The sequence below is a fragment of the Orcinus orca genome, chromosome 3, assembly GCF_937001465.1.
Source record: "Orcinus orca chromosome 3, mOrcOrc1.1, whole genome shotgun sequence".
NCBI classification, from domain to species: Eukaryota; Metazoa; Chordata; class Mammalia; order Artiodactyla; family Delphinidae; genus Orcinus; species Orcinus orca.
This window is the reverse complement of record NC_064561.1, coordinates 73,050,502-73,068,524: the sequence shown is the minus strand read 5'-3', so window position 1 is coordinate 73,068,524 and position 18,023 is coordinate 73,050,502. Positions and strand designations below refer to the sequence as shown.

The 18,023-nt window shown below is 59.1% G+C and overlaps 1 protein-coding gene and 1 long non-coding RNA gene across 2 annotated transcripts; both read right to left on the bottom strand.

Moving 5' to 3' along the window:
- Window positions 1–4,177: 4,177 nt before the first annotated feature.
- On the bottom strand, window positions 4,178–10,897 carry PITX1 (paired like homeodomain 1). The gene is made up of 3 exons (XM_004282108.3): window positions 10,264–10,897; window positions 7,707–7,939; window positions 4,178–5,682 (listed from the first exon to the last, which is right to left on the bottom strand). The coding sequence occupies exons 1-3, from the start codon at window positions 10,430–10,432 to the stop codon at window positions 5,140–5,142; spliced, it is 945 nt and encodes a 314-aa protein (XP_004282156.1). The 5' UTR covers window positions 10,433–10,897; the 3' UTR covers window positions 4,178–5,139.
- A 4,506-nt stretch (window positions 10,898–15,403) lies between these two features.
- On the bottom strand, window positions 15,404–16,865 carry LOC117197550 (uncharacterized). The gene is made up of 2 exons (XR_004478213.2): window positions 16,154–16,865; window positions 15,404–15,602 (listed from the first exon to the last, which is right to left on the bottom strand). It is a non-coding gene; the product is annotated as an uncharacterized LOC117197550 (long non-coding RNA).
- Window positions 16,866–18,023: the final 1,158 nt, after the last annotated feature.

Here is an 18,023-nt window from a genome sequence, read left to right as displayed (position 1 = left end):
AGCCTTAGCTTCCTCATCTAGAAAACACGTACAGCGCACAGCAGGGGAGGGCGCATGGTGAGGTGTGCGGCCACGTGACCCGATCACCCAGAGAAGCTTTCATCCATCCTGCCCTCTGCCTCCACCCTGCTCCAAATGCAGCTTCCTGCACCCTGACCTGCTCCTCGGCAGCGTCCTGATTCATGGGATCACAGGCTCCCCAACCTGGCTGAGCGCTGGCACTGTGTCTCCTGGGTGCCCTGCAGCCTCTCGATCAGTGGGCACCGGCTCTGGGTTACACAGCCAGCTGGGAGGCAAGGCCCAGGGCCCTGCGAAGGCAACACAGGAGTGTGAAGACAGGGGTTCCCGTGGGGAGAGGGGCAAGGAAGCAGATTGGCAAGGGCTGAGAGAAAGCCTGGGAGGCAGATTGGAAGCGCCCATCTAGGAAACGAGAAGCTCGTAACACTGAACAAGACAGGAGTTTGGATTTCATGGTTGATATTCCAGGGCCCTGCCTTCACCAGGAAGCTTCTCTGTGTCCCCGCCTGCCCACCTCATTCTACTGCCCACACCGAGGGCTTCCTCAGTCCCAGCTGTCACCTGTGTGCTCCGCTCCTCTCCCACCTAGCCACATGAGCTTGGCAAAGGCAAATCCCGGGGCCTGGGGCCTTTTTCCTCTCTCCCAGAGCACAGCTGAGTCCAGCCTCTGGACACGAATTACAATTATCTCCCCCGCCACCCCCAGTCCCTAGCCCAACACCAATGTGATTCCCATCAGGAGAGTTACAGGGGGCCCAAGGCTGGGTTACCGGGGCCCAAGTCTAGGATGGTTCCAGAGCTGGGATGGAGTGGGGAAGGTAAGGCAGGCGGGGAAATCAGCAGGACTGTCAATCATGACTCACATTCATGGCGCCCAGCAAAGCTGGAGGGAAATCCAAGGTGGGCCCCAAATGACATTTTCAGAAATGACCTGTTGAGAATCTTAAGAGATGCCCGATTAATGTGGAAAGTGGGGGACAGGGCCCTCAGGAGGAGAGGCAGGACATCTCACTTTAATAATAATAACATTAACAGTAACAATTCCAACATCAATAACAATTTATTGAGCACTTACTATATGCCAGCACTTTATGTGCGTTATCTCATTTAATCCTTTAGACAGCTGTGTGAAGTGATTGTCGTCATTCCCTTTTACTGAAGAACAGGCCCAGAGACCTTAGTGAAGCCTCTTGTCCAGGGCAACTCAGGGGGAGCGCCAGAACTCAAACTCTCGCTCTCCAAGACCACAGCAAAAGTTCCTGTGGATGCCAGAGCCAAGTAACTGGCCCAGGAGATGGGGAGGTCCCTGGGCAGAAAACCACCCTCACTCTCATTTCCCAGACTGGCCCTCTTGGTGACTGAGGTCCCACTGCTATTTCCTGGGGCAGCAGCAGGCTGAGGCATGTGGAGCTGAAGGGCCACCCAGAGCCACCTCTAGGGCTTGGACTCCCCAGGCCATGCCCCTCTGCGAGGCAGCTTTTCCAGCTGTGATTTCCCCCTCCCCCTCCAGGTGACTCTGGTGGCCCAGAGGGAGGGCCATAAAGCTAGGGGAGGTGACTCGGCTCCTCTCCCTCAATGACCAGGCACTACAGGGGTTGCACACAGTGGCTCACCCCATCCTCCTTTGGTGCCCACAGTGCCTGCAAACCAGTGCTGGGCACCAGCCTCTTGCCCTCTTGTCCCTAATTCATGGCCCCTCTAAATCTGCAGCGGCCCTTTGGGGGTCACTTTGTCAGTACCAAGTAAGAACAAATCTGCTTTTCTATTTCCTGCGGGCCAGTCCTGTGTGGCCAGCAGAAATTATGATCTCTTCAAGGTCAGACACCCTCCCCTGCCATGTTGCCCACGATACTTGGCATGGGGCAGCCCAGTGCGGAAGGTAGAGGGTGACTGGGTTTGAATCCATCCCATCACTTCCTGCTATGTGGCTTCTTTAAGCCTCAGGGGCCTCATCAGGGAAAGGGGATAATGAGGATCATCTCATAGGGCTGCGGTGCAGGTAAAAGGGGCTCACCTATGAGACGCGTGCACTTAGCAGAGGGCCCTGGACCCTGAATGGGCTCAGTGTACGATACCGCTTGCCACTGGAGGCGGAGATGGCGCCGCCTCCTCCCGAACAGCCTTGCCTGCAAGCCCATCCTGTTTGAAGCAGGACTTTTCATTCTTTCTTACTCACAGCACCATGTTTTCTTCAAAAGCACTCAGCCCAGTTTGTAATTATACGTGTTTGTTTACTTGTCCATGAGAGCAGGGACTGTGTCTGTTTCCCGCTTCTCCATCCCCAGCACCAAGGGCAGAAGCACAGTAAATGAAGCCTCCCCAGTCTTCTTCAGGCAGAGCAGGACCAGGACTTTCTGCCTTTTCTCAGAGCACTTGCCTTTCAGAACCCCGTGTGTTCCTCATCCCCCCTCCAGAGATGACCCTGCAGGTGGTGTAGCTGGGGAGGGCTGGGTACTACCTGCAGGCACAGAATGGATGGGGGGGCCCAAGGCTGGGTCTGCAGTTGGTGTAGCTGGGGAGGGCTGGGTACTATCTGCAGGCACAGAATAGATGGGGGGGCCCAAGGCTGGGTCCTGCACTCACCTTGGTGGCCGTGGTCCCTGATGGACGATGGGGTCATCCTGGACTGCTGCTGCCTTTCCTCCTGGCTGCAGCTGTTCGGCCTGTGGCCCCGCCTCCACACTAAGTCTCTACCAGAGCTCTTCTTCGGCCCTCCTCTCACCTGAGACGGGGCCTGACTTTCAGAGAGGCCTCTCTGCCTCCCTCTTCTCTCCAGTCCCACCTCCTTCTAGGTCTCCCCTGCCTCCTGCTCTCAGCTGAGACCAGGGCCCCCTGGCCTTGGCAGATGTGTGAGGCTGGGGGAGGCACTCTGAGTCCAGATGTGATTGTGTTTATGTTTCCAGAGAGTGAGGGGTCGGAGCTCTGGACTCCAGCCGTTGGGGGAGGGGTGGTCGGGCTCCAGCCCCCTGCCCCAACCTTCCCTCCCCCCTCCTCCCTCCTCCAGCCTGTGTATCTGGCCCGGTCCTTCTCAGAACCCTTCACTCCAAGTCCTACAGCATCAGGCTGAGCCATCCTCCAGCAAGGACCCCTCCTCACTCCTCATCTGAAGGTGAGAAGACCGGTGGAAGGATGCCTGGCTTTGGAACCCGTGTGACCTTGGCCCAGTGCATAGTGTGATGGAGCCTTGGTTCCATCATCTGTATAATAGGGACAGCACTCCTGACCTCAGAGGCAGTGTTGACCTGGTTTAGGAATGTGTGCACAGGGCTCTCCAGCTATTAGCTCATGACTAAGCCCATGGCTGTGCCCCACTCCCATCTAGCGCTTGCCTGGGTCCAGCTCCAGGGCAGTGACAATCACAAGGTGATTCTAAAGCAGAATACCACCCCCTCCTTCCTCCCCTGCTACAGCTGCAGACATTTTGTTTTGCCATTAGAAGAGACTTACTTAAGGGAAGCAGAATTTTACAGGCAGTTTACAGGCTGGTCTTGTTCAGTAGTTTCCAAAAGTAGGGGGAGGTGGCGGCGGGAGCGACCGATAACTTGGGATGTAAGGTAAGTGAGAAGTGAGTTCTGTGAGATGGATGGACACTTTCACCGGAACAGCCATATGCCCCTGCGTGGGATTTCGATGTGGAGGCCCTGGCTCGACTCTGGCGGATCCAGCACCCTCGGTCCTCCTGGAACAACCAGAGCAGGGCTCAAGGTGGGGGCACCGGGCCTATTGGAGAACAGGCAACCCCAGGTCTAAAGAGGCTCTCAGCGGCTCCCACCGCCAAGCTCCCAGCAGACAAAGGCCGCGAAGCACCCTAAAAGCCTGGAGCGTCACTGCAGACCCAGTCTGGGAAGAGCCTGCAGAATCCGGCGGTCGGGTGGTCCAGGCTAGAGTGGCCCGCGCGCGGCGCCGGGAGGCTGAGCCGCACCGCCGATGAGTATCGGGCGCGCGCCGGCGCGCGCGGAAAGGGAGCTCGGAGCGCTGGGCTGCGCCCTCGAGGGAGCCGGGTTGAACTGGTCTGGAATGGTGGTGGGGAAGTGGGCGTAGGGTCCTCTGGCAGGGTCGGCTTCGGCTCTTTTCTCCTACTCGCAGGGCCCACGGGGGTGCAGTTCCCTTTCTACCCGCCTTCCCTCCAAGACCGAATGAAGCAGTCAGGGCTCGGCAGTGGTTAGCACGCTCGTACTATGGTTTTAATGGATGTACATGGACAAGTCGATATAGACAGATTTATAATTCTATACAGTAAGTCCGACATACACAAGGACGCTGTAAACTGGGGCGCGGGCCGGAGAGCGGGTGTGCAAAGTGGGCACGGCGTGGGGCCCTGGCCGCTCCCCGAGCTCTCCCGGCTCGACTCTTGCACGGCGGGCGGTGAGGAGGCGGCTCCTCGCCGGACAGGCGGGCCACCTTCTAGCCGGGAGCTGAGGGGAGGGCCTGGGCTTGCTGCGAAGCTTGGGGGCTGGGATGCTCTGAGACGAGCACTCCGCATGCTCCCGCCTCGTCCGCACCGCCAGCTGCGGCTCGTTGGCCTTAAAGTAATCCTGCGGGGCAGGCAAGGGCTCTTCGAGGCGCGCCGGGGCCATTAGTACGGCTCCACGGCGAGATCCCGACCCTGGACTGGGTACCGTCATCCCTGGCCCAGCGCCCCTCCAACTTGGATCCGGATCGAGCTAAGGTATGCTTGGCCGGGCCTAGCTCGGAGAGGGCGTCTTGGTTCGCACCTGGCTGGGGTCCAGGCTTGCCGGCGGTCCGCGCTCCAGTTCGCAGGCGGGAACGCGGGCTACGGGGCGTCTCCTCCGGGCCGCCGGCCTCGGCGCTCGCCTCCCGCGCCGCGTCCCCTCCGCAGAGTGGCCCACCGGGCCCCGAGCGAGCGAGCGAGCACGCACCACCCGCGCCATCCCGAGGAAAATTGCAACTCATCCGTTTTTTCGCGGCACTTTTCTCCGACGTCTTTTTGCTTTGTCTCGTTTTGGAGGGCAGAGTGGGGTCCAGGAAAGCAAACACAAAACCAAGCCGGAGGTGGGGAGCAGGGGGCCGCGCAGGCGCCAGGTCCTCCGCGCCCGCACCCGACCCGGTCCCGGCCCCGGCGCTGTGCCGGCCGCCGGCCCGCGTGGCCCGGCTGGGCGGTCAGCTGTTGTACTGGCACGCATTGAGGCCCGAGGCCGGGCCCTGCAGGCCGCCGTAGCCGAACGACGAGTGCTGCTTGGACTTGAGCCGCAGGCTGGCTAGGCTCGAGTTGCACGTGTCCCGGTAGACGCTGTAGGGCGAGGCGGGTGTGCCGTACGGGCAGCCGCCCGGTGACATGGCCGAGTTAAGCGAGGAGCCGGTGAGGTTGTTGATGTTGTTGAGGCCCGAGTTGGGCATGCCGGGCACAGCGCCCGGGCCCATGCTCGACGGCATGGTCATGGAGGAGATGGAGCTGGGGGCCGAGAACATGGACTGCGATGACAGCGGGCTCATGGAGTTGAAGAAGGTGAAGCTCTTGGTGGAGAGCGGCGCTGGTGCCAGGCTCTTAGCGGCCCAGTTGTTGTAGGAGTAGCCAGCGGCGTACACGTCCTCGTAGGGCTGCACCAAGCCGCTGAACTGCGGCACGTAGCCGCCCTTGCACAGGTCCAGCTGCTGGTTACGCTCGCGCTTCCGCCACTTGGCTCGCCGGTTCTTGAACCAGACCTAGGGGAGGGGGACAGGAGAAAGGTCAGGGCTGCCGAGGGCGGGAAGACGCCTCCACCTCCCCCGCCCCACCCGAGGCCTCCGCCCGCTTCCTTCTCTCCGAATACCGTTTCTTTCTTCGATATTTCCACCCCTGCCTTCTCTCCATAATGGTTCCCTTCCTGTCTCCAGAAAATATTAGTCTTTTCCTTTTTCTGATCTTTATCCTCTTCCCCCAATTAAATCCGGTTTCTTCTCCTAATACGGATCCTCTTTTTTTTTTTTTTTTAACAAATATTTGTTTTCTTTCTTCCTCTCTCAACCAGGTCATCTTCTGCCTTCTCCCGCAAACGGTTCCCCATCTACCTCCTAAATACTCCATCCATTTTCTTCTTCCTCGAATACAAAAGGTACTTTTCTTTCCTGAAATATACGACCTTGCGACTCCTCTCATTCTTCAGTCTATTTTTCATTCCTCAGATAGTCTGTTTCCATCTTTATCGGTAATATTTGATATTACCATTTCTGCCTCAAATGTTTATTTTCGTTCCGTCCACCCCACTATCTGAACCACTTTCTTCTCCCTCAAACAGTCCATTTTTCTTCGTTATCCCCCATTTTTGATCCTTTTGATTCTTCTGCAAATATTTAGTTTGTTTTCTTCTTTCCAAATATCTGACCTTCACTGTTTCTCTTAAATGGTTGATTCTTTAGTCTTCTCAAATACTTGATCCTTTTGCTTCTCCCTTAAATACTTAATTTCTTTTCTGCTACCTAAATATACGCCAAATATGTTTTTCTGCAAATATTTAATTTCCTTTCACTTCTTACTAGTTTCTCTCTACTCTCCCTCTCCACTTTTCCTCACAAAATTCCGTTAGAACCTCTTCTTTTCCAACTCCCAGTGCTTGCCGATCCTCATCTTGTCCCAGTCCTTTGCCCTCCGCAGCCCTCGACCAGCCCCGGGCTGTATCCCGACCTCTCTTGCCGGACCCCTGCATCTCAGCCTTCTCCACCCCCAGCACTAACGTTGCCTGATTCCACCCCCACTCCACCCCACCCGTACCACCGTAAACCCCAGGCAGGCTTAGTGAGTTCAGGATTACCGAATGCTGTCTTCACTCTCTATCCCACTGGGCTGGCCAGCCTGACTGGGGAAGGGTGAGAGCTGGGGTTATAGCAGGGAGTCTGTGGCCCAGGTGGGACTTTGGTTTAGCTTGGAACGTGCTCCCAATATCTGATTAAATATTTGCAGTACCCAGAGAAGAAGTGATTCTCTTGCTGCTCTGGCAGGACAGCCATGTTTTCACTGGGAACCAAGGGGTGAGAAGAGGGAGGGTGCAGTCCTGTCTTGAGTTGGAGACCTTACATCTCCAAAGGGATTCGGCCTGAGGCTCACTCATCCACCAGAGCTGCCCCCTCCTCACCTGAACCCAGCCCTACGGGAAAGGGCATTAGGGAAAGGGTTCAGCTAAGACTGGCCGAATGGCTGAGAAAGAGTCCGGTGGAGAATATCCTGAGATTTTGGAGAAGCAGCGTATGGGTGGGACCACTGCCCTAGGAAGTTTTGAGACCCCCCAAGCCTGCACTCTTATCAGGCCTCTCTCAGGCTGCCAGGCAGGATCTGCCTTTCCCTTTCGTTTTCGCGGGAAGGTGCCAGCGGCTCGGAGGTCCCCAGCAGCGGGGAATCCTCTGCTCAGTCTAGGGGGTAACAGCCGAGCGGGTTCTGGGCTCTGCAGGGCAGGGGAACATCCCTTGGGGACACAGGTCTTTGGGCGGGGGCTGCGGTAGAGCCCAAGGGTCAGGTAGGATGCGGGTCAGAGGGATCCGAGGCGGCAGCAGCCGAGGGGGGCTAGCACCAAACGGCTCTGCAGCAGCTGGGTAGACCGGGGCCTAAGGTGGAATTGCCTCCGGTGGAGGGAGGGAGCCGGTCTGAGTGTGCGAAAGAGTGATAGTCTGAGCGCGGGTCTAAGCTTTCAAGGGCTGCGCTGGGCCGGCTGGCAGCCGTCTGCGCGGGTCCCCTTAGGCGCGCACCCCACGCTCACCCTCACGCGTGGCTCGGTGAGGTTGGTCCACACGGCGATCTCCTCCCGCATGCTCATGTCCGGGTAGCGGTTCCTCTGGAACGTGGCCTCCAGCTCTTGCAATTGCTGGCTTGTGAAGTGCGTGCGTTGCCGCCGCTGCTTCTTCTTCTTGGCGGGGTCCTCCACACCGCCGCAGCCTGCGCCGCCCGCACTGCTGTCCTCGGGCCCCTTGGGTTCCCCGCTGCGCTCCTTCTCTGAAGCAGGCAGGACAGGGCGCCAGTCACCTCGGGCTTATGCCCTTTTGCACCCCATCCCGGCTCCACCGAAGCGCTCGTGGTCAGCCCTGGTGGGGCCCGCCCTCCCGCCAGGGCCCCTGGAATTGTACCCATTGGAAAGAGCCCGCCTGTGCCGGGTAGGGTAGGCAGTAGTCACCTCTGATCAGGCTCGTCTGGGAGAAGAGCCCAGGAGTCGGAGACGTGGGCCTAGGTTCCTAGCTGCGCAGGGCCTGCTCTCACAGCTCGGCTCATGCTGGGGCTCTGCTGTTGATGTCACCCGAAAATGTACATTTTTTAGGGCTCTTGGGGTTCTAAATCAGAGGGGGTCTCTGCTTTTCTGAACTAGGATCAAATCTTTCTAGCCTGAAGCTGGGGGGTGGGTGGAGCAAGAGCCAGGCAGTGGCCTGCAGCCCCTCCAATTTCTTCTCCTCAGGGCCGTGTGGGAGCCCCACCGGGCAGGCACAACACAGCCGGGTTCTCGGCCTTAGCTCCAGGCCTCAAGTCCCAAGGCACAGAAAATCCCTCTGGCAGCAGCCAGGCAGCCCAGACTCACAGACTCTGTCTAGGTGACCTGGGGGCTCTAGCCTCTCTCTCTTTGAAGCTACACAAACAACATGCAGTTATAGAAACATTGAAACATAAAGAAAAAGAATTTAAAAACAAAACACAGAAGCCCAGAAAAGCTCACAGCTCTATGCCTAAAAACATAGAAAGGGTCACAAATTCTTAAAAATAGGCAGGTAGAAACACAGCAAATGCAGATTAAGAAGCCAGAAACCTCCGTGCAAACACACCCCTAACTAAATACAGTGCTGTTAAGTGTATAAACTCCAGGCAGACACAGGCATTTATTTATCTGGGATTTAAAAAAAATCAATGTACTGTTGTAGATAGATTTTTTTAACCCCTTCCTGATAATGCCCTTCTAGAAATAATTTTTAAATCCCAGGGAAATACAACACTATAGTTAGATAACTTAAATTCCCCAAATAACATCACTGTAAACGGATTTTGAGAAAATCCCGGAGAAAAGCGCCATTTTGGATTGACTTTTAAAAATCTCCCGAAGAATAATGTTGCATGTAGATATTTTAAATTCCAGAGAAATATATCTAGTATAGCAATTCTTTCTATAACGAAAAATACAGTTAACTTAAAAAATTTATTCTCATAGACTTGGCTTTTTAAAGCAATCTATGACTATGTATTTCTCTGGGTTTTAAAAATAAAAACCAACCGAAGGCCACGGTTAAAACTTTTGAAAACAGAAGTACCGTCCAGCGTTGATTGTTTTTTTAACCAAGCAAACAGAACCTCTCAGAGAAAGTCACTTAGGGATGCAAAACAGAAATAAATAGAGATTAAAAACTCGTAGAGAAACACTCAGCGGTGGATTAAGAAATGAACGCAGAAGAGGCGCCCACGGCCGGGGGAGTGGGAAGTTCGGCGGCGGCGCTGAACTAGGACCTCGAGCGCGGGAGCCGTTCGGAGACCCTTGAGCCCGGGCAGGGCCGGGTATTGGCCTCATCACTGCCCGCGCCGCCCACCCGCCGACCCAGTAGCTGGCGTGGGGAAAAAAGCTTGAGCTCGGGCAGAAAGGCAGCGCGGAAGGAGACTTGGCCGAGCAGAGTCGGAGCCCTAGACCCGCGGCCTGGCGGCTCCGGGCTCTGGCGGAGCACGTGGGGGCACGGATCCCTCTTTTAGGCGGTTCTGACTGGAGCCGGGTCGCCCCTCTTGGCCCACTCGCCCTCGCTGTCCTCTCTTTTCCCTTTACTTAAGGTTGTTTTTCTTCCCCCCCAGTTTGCTTTTCCGACTTTTCCCGCCACCTTCTCTTAGGTCTCTCCCTCTCAGTCAGTCGCCCACAGTCTGTCGGGGTGTCTGTACTCTCTCTCTCTGGGCACTTTCTCTCGCCCGCCGCCCATTTCTTTCTGATCTGCTCCTCTCCTTCGGTCCAAGCGGCCCTTCGACAACCATTTGCGCAAGCCTAACTGTTCTCCCCGTTCTATTTGCTCCCGATCAAGAGGGGCTGTCATTCCGACCCTTCGGTTGTAGGTTCGTGCATTTGCAGGTCACTTGGCGCGTGGGCACCGCGTGGAAGTGCCTTCGAAAAGCACTAAATTTCCGCTTCATAAAGCGCCTACTTGTCCGTGTTCAGCGTCAGGTGGAGAATGGGAAAAGGAAAGGTCCTGAGGCCTCCTGGGGCGTAGAGCGAGCGTGACTGTGCGGAGCGGACGCCAGGCCCTGCTCCCGGCTCCCTGCACCCGGGTAGGCTCCGTGCGCGCCTCGCGGGGAGCCGAGCTTACCTGGCAGCTCCGTGTCGGACGACTCGCTGGCGGAGTTCTCGAGCGGCTCGCGGGGGTCGGCGGCGCGGGCTAGGTGGAAGGCGGGCCCCATGTCGTGCGGCGGCGGCGGCGGCGGCCGGAGCCCCTCCGGCAGCCGCTCCAGGCTCATGCCCCCCTTGAAGGCGTCCATGGAGGCGGGGACCGCGGCGGGCGCTCCAGGGGCCGGAGCTGGGCGCGCCCGGCAGCCTGGCTGCGACCTGTGAGGACAAGAGCGCAGCGCCTAAGCGGCCGCCCCCCAGGGCTGCCCGCGCCCGAAACGACGCCGCGCCCGCCCCATGGACCGCCCGGGGCTGCGGGGCCAGGCGGGCGGCAGCGGTTTCCCGCGACCGGGAGCCCGGCTTCGCGCTCCGCGCTGCCCTCCCGCCGCTCGGGCCTCAGCCGCCCGCCCGGCCCCGGTTCCGGCTCCCGATCCGGGGCCGGTTTCTAAGGCTCCGGACGGCGCCGGCAGAGTCTGTCTTAAAGCGACAGCGCGCACGCCAGGTTCCAGCAGTCCCTGCGCCAGGGGTGGTGGGTGGGGTGGGCCTGGGTGGGAGGGGGCTGGGAGGGAAGGAGGGAGCGAACGAGCGAGCGAGGGAGCGCGGGCGGAATCCAGCCGCGAGCCGCCCGCGCAGCCGCGCCCTCTCTGCCGCCTCCCTCCTTCCCTCCCTCACTGCCTCACCCGCGCCCTCCCCCTCCGCAGCCACCTTCCCGCCGCCTCCCCCCTCCCGCGGCCTCGCCGCGCCTCACCCTCCTTCCCCGGTGACACACTGAGTTCTCCCGCGGCCGCACAAAAGAAACGCATCTGGCCTGCAAGTCCCGCGCGGCTTGTGCCCACCTCAAGCCCCAAATGACTTGTTTCGCTCAGAACCAACTCCTGTCTGGGCCGCCTCGAAGTCCCAAGCCCCCGGCAAGACCAGCCCAGGATGAGTGAATGTTCACCAAGGAGGATCGCACCGACCGGGCGCCTGCGAGCCAGCGCCAGGGTGGGGGCAGAGCCCGGGGCTCGTTCTGGCAGCTCCCAGCAGCGTCCTCGTCGAGGGGCCGTGGCCCCTCCTTACCCGGCCTCGTCTCCCGGGACCTGAGCCAGGCTGAGTGACAGCAGCCTGCGCTCTAATGGGCCCCCGAATGCTGCCTCCTAATTAGCTTGGACCCTCTCCCCCAAGGCTTCTTCTCAGGCCTCCCCCTCTGCACCGCAGTCAATTTTCCGGGATTGGGATAGAACTGATGGCTTCTAATCAGATGAAGCGTTTCTGTTGGCTCCAGGCCGCTGGCGAGTGCAGCAGGAGACCCCAAGAGCCCTGCCAGGCCCCAGAGCCTCTTCAGTAGGGCTGTCTCCCCTTGTTTTGCACCTTCAATGGTCTGACCAAATCCGCCAGTCCCCGGCCTCGGTTGCCACACGATGGGGCTCTGCCCCCTTCAGGGCACGTTTGCAGGGCTTTGGCTTCCCAGAGCTTCAGGCACAGGCCTGGCAGGCCAGGTGACTGCAGTTTTCAAGCCTAGGCCAGCAGCCCAGGAAGCCTAAGACCGTCTTTGAGCTTCTCTCCCACACAGTGGTAGCTAAGCTGCAGCACCAGTGGGCACTCTACGAGCACAGGCAAAGACATTCCCCTTCCCACCTCTAAGAATGAGTCCCTCGTTGAATCCTCCTACTTCAGTAAAGTTTGTTGAAGGATTTTGCTTAACTGGTCTTGAGACATCAGAGTCCTGAGCAAATAGGTGACAGCTCGGGTGGTAGGGTGTGACCCTGACCTGTTCCTCTAGCCACAGCTGGACCCCAGGCTGCCCTCTGCCCCTCATCTGTCTGCTCCACCAGACAGAAGTGGCACTGGGCAGGACAGCGGCCTCGGGGGGAAGCACTGTGGTAATCTCCAGGCCCAGTACCTCACCCTGGGGCCTAGTGCATCCTCATGTCCTCCTGGGGTCTCTGCTTGGGACTGACTGTGCAGGCTGTCAGGGTCTGGGACCCTCTTCAGTCCCTGCCCTCACCTGGCTCCCTATCAGAGGAAGGCACCCGCGCCCCAGGCTGAGCTCCTTGGTAAGGATTATGAGGGCAGGGGCGTGGGCAGGGTGGAACCAGGCCTGCCTCTTGCTCCCTTGGCCTCAGCCCAAGGCCCCCAGCTCTGGTCCCTGGGGAAAAGGCACAGTTCCTTAGGGCTGGCCCACTCTCACTGGGTGCCTGAGGCCACAGGGGCCAAGGTCTGAGGCTGGGGCCAGAGGGAGGATGCATCCCAGGAGTTTGGGTTGGGGGAGGGCCTCAGTAACTCCAGCCTTTTCCTCCCAAAGGGAAGTTTCTCCAAGTTGAGACCCCCAGGGTGAAAACAGACTTGGTGTGTACGGGGATGGTGGGAGGGGTACACGGGGGGTATGATTTCCTAGCATTTGCCCTCAGCCCCATCTCTTATCACATTTTTTAGCTGAATCTCCTGAAGCAGCAGATACCTCCTTTCAAGGAGGTATTCAGGTGCTGCAGCATGCCAGGGAGTGCCCCTTCACACGCCATCTTCCGTTTAGCTGCCTTACCCCGACTGGACAGTGTGCCACCCACGCTGCCTGGATACAGACAGGTCACAAAAGCATGCATGTACTCATATGTACTGCATACCCATACAGGTGTGCTGTGCACACACAGACACACACACACTACGCCCACACAGGGGACTGCGGAGTACAGTCACATATGTGTACACACAGCCAGGCCTCTGGGTCCCAGAACACTGATGCTGTTTGGTGCAAAATCTGGCTGACAGGGGTGTGTTCTAAGCCCACCAAGTGTCGGGCCAAGGTGGGAAACACAGTGCCCCTCTGGATGGGGGCATGGAATGAATGGTCTGCCTACGGGCATCCAGAGGCTGAGGGTCACAGGCCCCCACTCCCCAAAGGGGCTAGAGTCAGGCGTTGCATGGATGGGGACTGTTTTGTGACTCTGCAGCTCTAGCTATTCAGTCTGAGGGGCTTGTATCTCACTGTGGATGCATTTAATGCAGTGATTGAGCACCTGCTGTGTGCCCCTCTGGATCCAAGCCTCTGGCAGTGCTCCAGGCAGTCACCATAATCCCTATGTTTGGAAATCTTAATGCCTGCTGTGTGGATGGAAAGGTGCTCAGACTATTGCCGGTGAAGCTCCATATCCCAGGGGCCCTGAGCCCTAGAGAGGGGCTGAGACTAGTGGGGGCTGCCCAGGGGAGTCTTTTCTGCTAGACCTGGACAGGGCTGAATGAGCAGGGGTGAGGAAGTGATTGATCTAGAGGAGGCCGTGGCCTGATTCTGGGTGTTGGCTGGAGACGGGACCTGGGCGCTTTCTTTTCTTCCTCAGCCACTCGCTCCGCTGGCTGCTATCCCAGGCAGAGTAGGGGCTTCTTGCACACTCATATCACACCACACACACACACACGCACACACACACGCACACGCACACGCACACACACACACACACACGCACGCACACACACACGCACGCACACGAGACAGGAGGCAGCTGTCTTTCAGGAGTAAGAGCAGGGGTTCAGCGTTCCCCTGGCTTTGCTGTCTGACCTTAGACAAGGCTTGACCTGCACTGTGTGCGAGTTCCCATGTATGACGTGGGACACAGCGATCCCTGACTGCTGCTACAGCCTCCACCTCACCTGATGATGTGACATGAAGAGAGAAGGGAAGGGGGCTTCCTGGAGCTGGAACCATGTGCCCCATCCCTCCAGGACACACAGAGCTAGCAATGATTCTGTGACTTTCAGGAAATTTGGGGCTTAGAGTCCTGGCTGGGCTCAGCAGAGAAGCCTGGGCTGTTGTCGGGTTGAAATAATCACCATAGGGGCTCTTCCTGAGACTGGGCTTACAGAAAACAGACTCTGTGCCCAAGAATGGCTTAGTAATTTTATTTGGGAAGGGTGGTTGGAGGGTCCTCATGGAGGGCATCCTTCCACCAGCTCACAGAGGTACCTTGTCCTAATCTTTGCACCAGAATCAAGGGATTTTAGGAGAAGGAAAGGAATGTGCCATGGCTTGCCCCAGGGACCATCCATGACTCTCCGGGACATTCCAGCCCTAAGCCTCTTAGGCCGTGGAGAAGTTCAAACTAGAAAACCCAGTTTTGGGAGTGCAGCCCGGACCACCTACCTCCTCTGCCGGATCTAACACCCCCTCCCCAATAAAAACTCTTGTTTCTTTGACTGCAAGCAATCTCTGAGTGATGGGGAAAGGGGTGCTCAGGTAGGGGCTGGGAATGATCTCACTGGATCCTTTAGGCTTTCAGGTCCCCAGCCTGTGACTTCCTTTCAGTCGGAGTTCCCCAGCCTGTTCTGGTGGGAAGAGCTGAGATGTATTCAGGCAGTATGGCTCAGTGGGGTGCTGATGGGAGCATGAAACTCAGAACTCTCCGTAAGCAGCTGGTAGGGCCCATCGCTCTCCAGGCTCATGGCTCACCGGAGCCCACTGGTCGCGGTATAGTTCCTGAGAATGGCTGAGCCAGGGGAAGAGAAGGCTAGGAAAGTGGCAACGGCTGGTCACACAACTGGGAAGCAGAGGGTCAGCTTCTGCTGTACACAGCCTCCTCTTTCCAGCAGCTGCTTTCCTGATAGAAGGGCACCCTGAACCTGGCCTGAAGGTCAGCAAAAGCCACCTCTACATCCTAGCGTCCAGGCAGCCGGGTCTGTATGCTCCAGTCCACTTCTTTTCCTTTTCTGAGCAGAGGTGAGGAGTTCGAAAGCAGTCTGAGGAAAAGGCAGGAGGCCAGCAAGTCCGCCTCCTGTGCTGCCCTTGCTGCCTGTAGCTTTTGTCATCACCCTAGACTGTAGCCTCTGCCAAGTGGACAGCAACCTGAGGTTGCCTCCCTCTGGCCCTGGTGGCTGTCAGAGGCCACTGGGCTGCCAAGAGAATGCCTGAGCCTTGGTTTCTCAGAAAAGTGGATTCAAATATTTTGATTAAGGGAGTTCCTAAACCGGAAAACCTTGGACCCTGGATTCCGGCCTGGGGTTCCCATTGCTGCGATCCCGGCCACGGGGCCCTCGCTTAACCACGGTGGAATCGGCCGAGATTTAGGAGGCTGGTCAATTTCAGAATTCCGAGACCCGGTTCTAGAGAAGCGGCTGTGTGCTCCGGAACCCAGAGTCAACCACCAAACCCTGGAGAAGCTGCGGGAATGTCTTTATTGGATTTTGCGAAGAGCATTTGGGGTTTCTCTCAGGGTAAGGAAAAGCCTGACCGGTGGCGGCTCCGGCAGGCCGCTTTGGGCTGGGGGCGCCTCCAAGCACTGCGGCGGGACGTCGGGGTGCGCGGCGAAGACAGCCGGGGCTCCGGCCGACGTCTGTTGCTTTCCTGCGGCACAGCTGCCCGAACAAACGAACGAACGAACGAATGAAGCGGTTTCGTTTAGGAAAGATACCCTCTTGACGCGAAGCTTAGGCCGAAGTCCCCGCGCGTGCAGAGGGGCCAGCGCTTCCGCTCGTTCTGGGGCCCCCATTCCTGGGTGCTGCGGGGAGCGGCGGGCGGCCCTCTCGCTTGCCCTTTCTCCCAGAGGTCCCCAGCGGTCCGCGCCACCACGAGGGGCTGCGAAGGGCGTCCAGGGCTGTGCCCTTCGCAGGGCTGGGGCCCGCGCCCCCGAAACTCTTGCCCTCTTAGGGTGCTCAGGGCTAAAGCATGGCGTGGGTCCACCGGTTAGGTGAGGTAGCGCCTGACAATGGCAGTTGTGATTGTGCGCTGGGCGCAGGAATGAACTCCTGGAGCTGCCTTGATGGCGCCTGGCCTTCGCGATGTGCTCAGTCCCGCGCCACCGGCTGGACCCCACCTACTCCCGGAGCAAACAGCGCGCAACTCGGCCACCACCTCCTTGCGCCCCAACACTGCGGGGACCCAGCGCCCCTAGCCCAAAGACTCTTACCTGACCCGGACTGCGCGGCGCGTGCGGCTCCTCGGCTCCGGGCTCGCTCGCCACGGACTCTGGCTTAGGTTTGGACTCTGGCTAGGGCCCCGGATCCAGCTGCGTCTCCGGCTCTGCGCGCAGCTTCGGCCCCTTCTGGTTCGCTACATCCCAGTGTGCAAGGACGCGGCTGCCACTGCTCGGCCCGCTCCTCCCGCTGCCCCGCCGCCGCCGCCGCCGCCCGTCGCCCGCGGGGAAGGCGGGGACACTAGCTGGGGAGGCGGGAAGGGGGGAGGGGAAGCGAGGCTCTCGCAGGGACCAGCGCGGAGGGCACGGCGCGCAGTCCCGCCGGCTAGGGGTCCCGGCCTCCCTCGGGGCGCAGGCAGGGGTCTGCGCGGCTCGTGGCCCGGGCCCTAGGCCGTTGAGCGCGCCCCGGGACTGCGCGCGCGGAGGCGGGGCCTGGCCGCATGCGGACGAAGTCTCTGCGAGTCCCGGCCTGGCCCCGCAGGCTTTCTCTCCCCGGGCTCAGTTTCCCACCTGACACGTGAGGGGCTGAGCCCGATCTCGGTTTAGTCGGGGTCTGGTCGGCGTTTCCCCACGTCCCGCTAGGTGACGGTTGAGCCGGAGTTGTGAGAGTCGACCTTTCCCCCTTTCTGCTCAGCCTGCGGGAGGGAGCTGCTCTTGCATATTGACAGGGGGAGTCCGCTGCGCAGAGCTTGGCAACCAAGGGAAGTTGAGGACAGACTCTAGAGTTTCTCTGTGTATGGGGGGGGGGGTTACTAGGGAGGGACAACCTCCCGATCTGCTCTGCTTGGAGGATTCTCCCCCCACCCCTTCCTCCTCAGGGGTTGGGCTGTTGAGGAAAGGAGAGACCAACCCCACAAGGACAGACTTCTGAGGCCCCTTGTCCAGCCCCTTGCCTGCACACCCTCCAGCAGTCGTCCTACTTGGCCTTTCCACAGGGGAGGACTCAACCTATGTGGCCTGGTTGGTGGCTATCCCTGGCTGGTGGCTCCTGGGAGATGGATCGGACTGAGGGGAACTGGGTTCCAACCGCAGACGACTGGGTTCTTAACCCAGGGCCAGATATCCCGCGTGAAGCCTTGTGCTGGAAACCAATTGGACAAACAGGCTCCCGCTTCCCCCAAGTGCCCAGTCTGAGCCTGCTGCTGCTGGGGCCACGGGATGGGGTACAGCGTCGGGCGGGCAGTCGGTCTGGGACTACCCCGGGGGACAGGAGCACCTGAGCCTGTCCCCGACGGCCAAGGGACTCAGGGCTGCCGCTTTGGCTCAAGGTGCCGGGAGATGGCAGTGCGGCGGCCGGGCATCAATGTTTCATGAGGTGCCGTCACCGGCGGCGCCTCCCTGCCTGGTTCTCTCTGACAGCTGCTGCGGGAGAGGCCACGGCCCCCTGCGCCCGCCCTGGCACCCTCTGGTCCTCGCTTCCAAGGCTACCCGGCCGGCAACGCGGAGACCCCGGACGCCCTCCTAACACCCAAAGCCGGAAGCCTGCGGGACCAAGGCTCGCAGAGGCCGCGGCACTCGGGGCCCTCAAGGCGGCCCCTGCACCCTGTCCTGCTGTTGCGGGAATCCACAGCCTCCCCTCGACCCTCAACAGCGGGAGCACCTCTTTGGTGGGTGTGTGGGGCTCGGTGCACACAGGATCGTAAGGGTGAAGGCTGAGTCCCTGACACCCCCGATTTCAGACTTGGAACGCAGTCTCTAGGCTTGGATCCTGCCCTTCAGGAATTCTAGCTTCTGCTTCTCCCGCTGCCACGAGTTTGTCTGTTTTATGTGTGAAACTGGTTTGTTGGCCAGTCTGGGCCCGTGGGCTGCTAACCTGAGATGCTACCGACCTTGTCTCAGGCAGCCTCCTTCCACACCCTGGGCA

What these genes read in the sequence shown, in the direction of transcription:
- PITX1 (XM_004282108.3), bottom strand. Translation starts at nt 10,432, where the DNA reads ATGGACGCCTTCAAGGGGGGCATGAGCCTGGAGCGGCTGCCGGAGGGG. An exon ending in GTCCGACACGGAGCTGCCAG is followed by an intron (nt 7,940 to 10,263) that starts GTAAGCTCGGCT and finishes TGCCTGCTTCAG; the next exon opens with AGAAGGAGCGCAGCGGGGAA. An exon ending in TCACCGAGCCACGCGTGAGG is followed by an intron (nt 5,683 to 7,706) that starts GTGAGCGTGGGG and finishes CCCCTCCCCTAG; the next exon opens with GTCTGGTTCAAGAACCGGCG.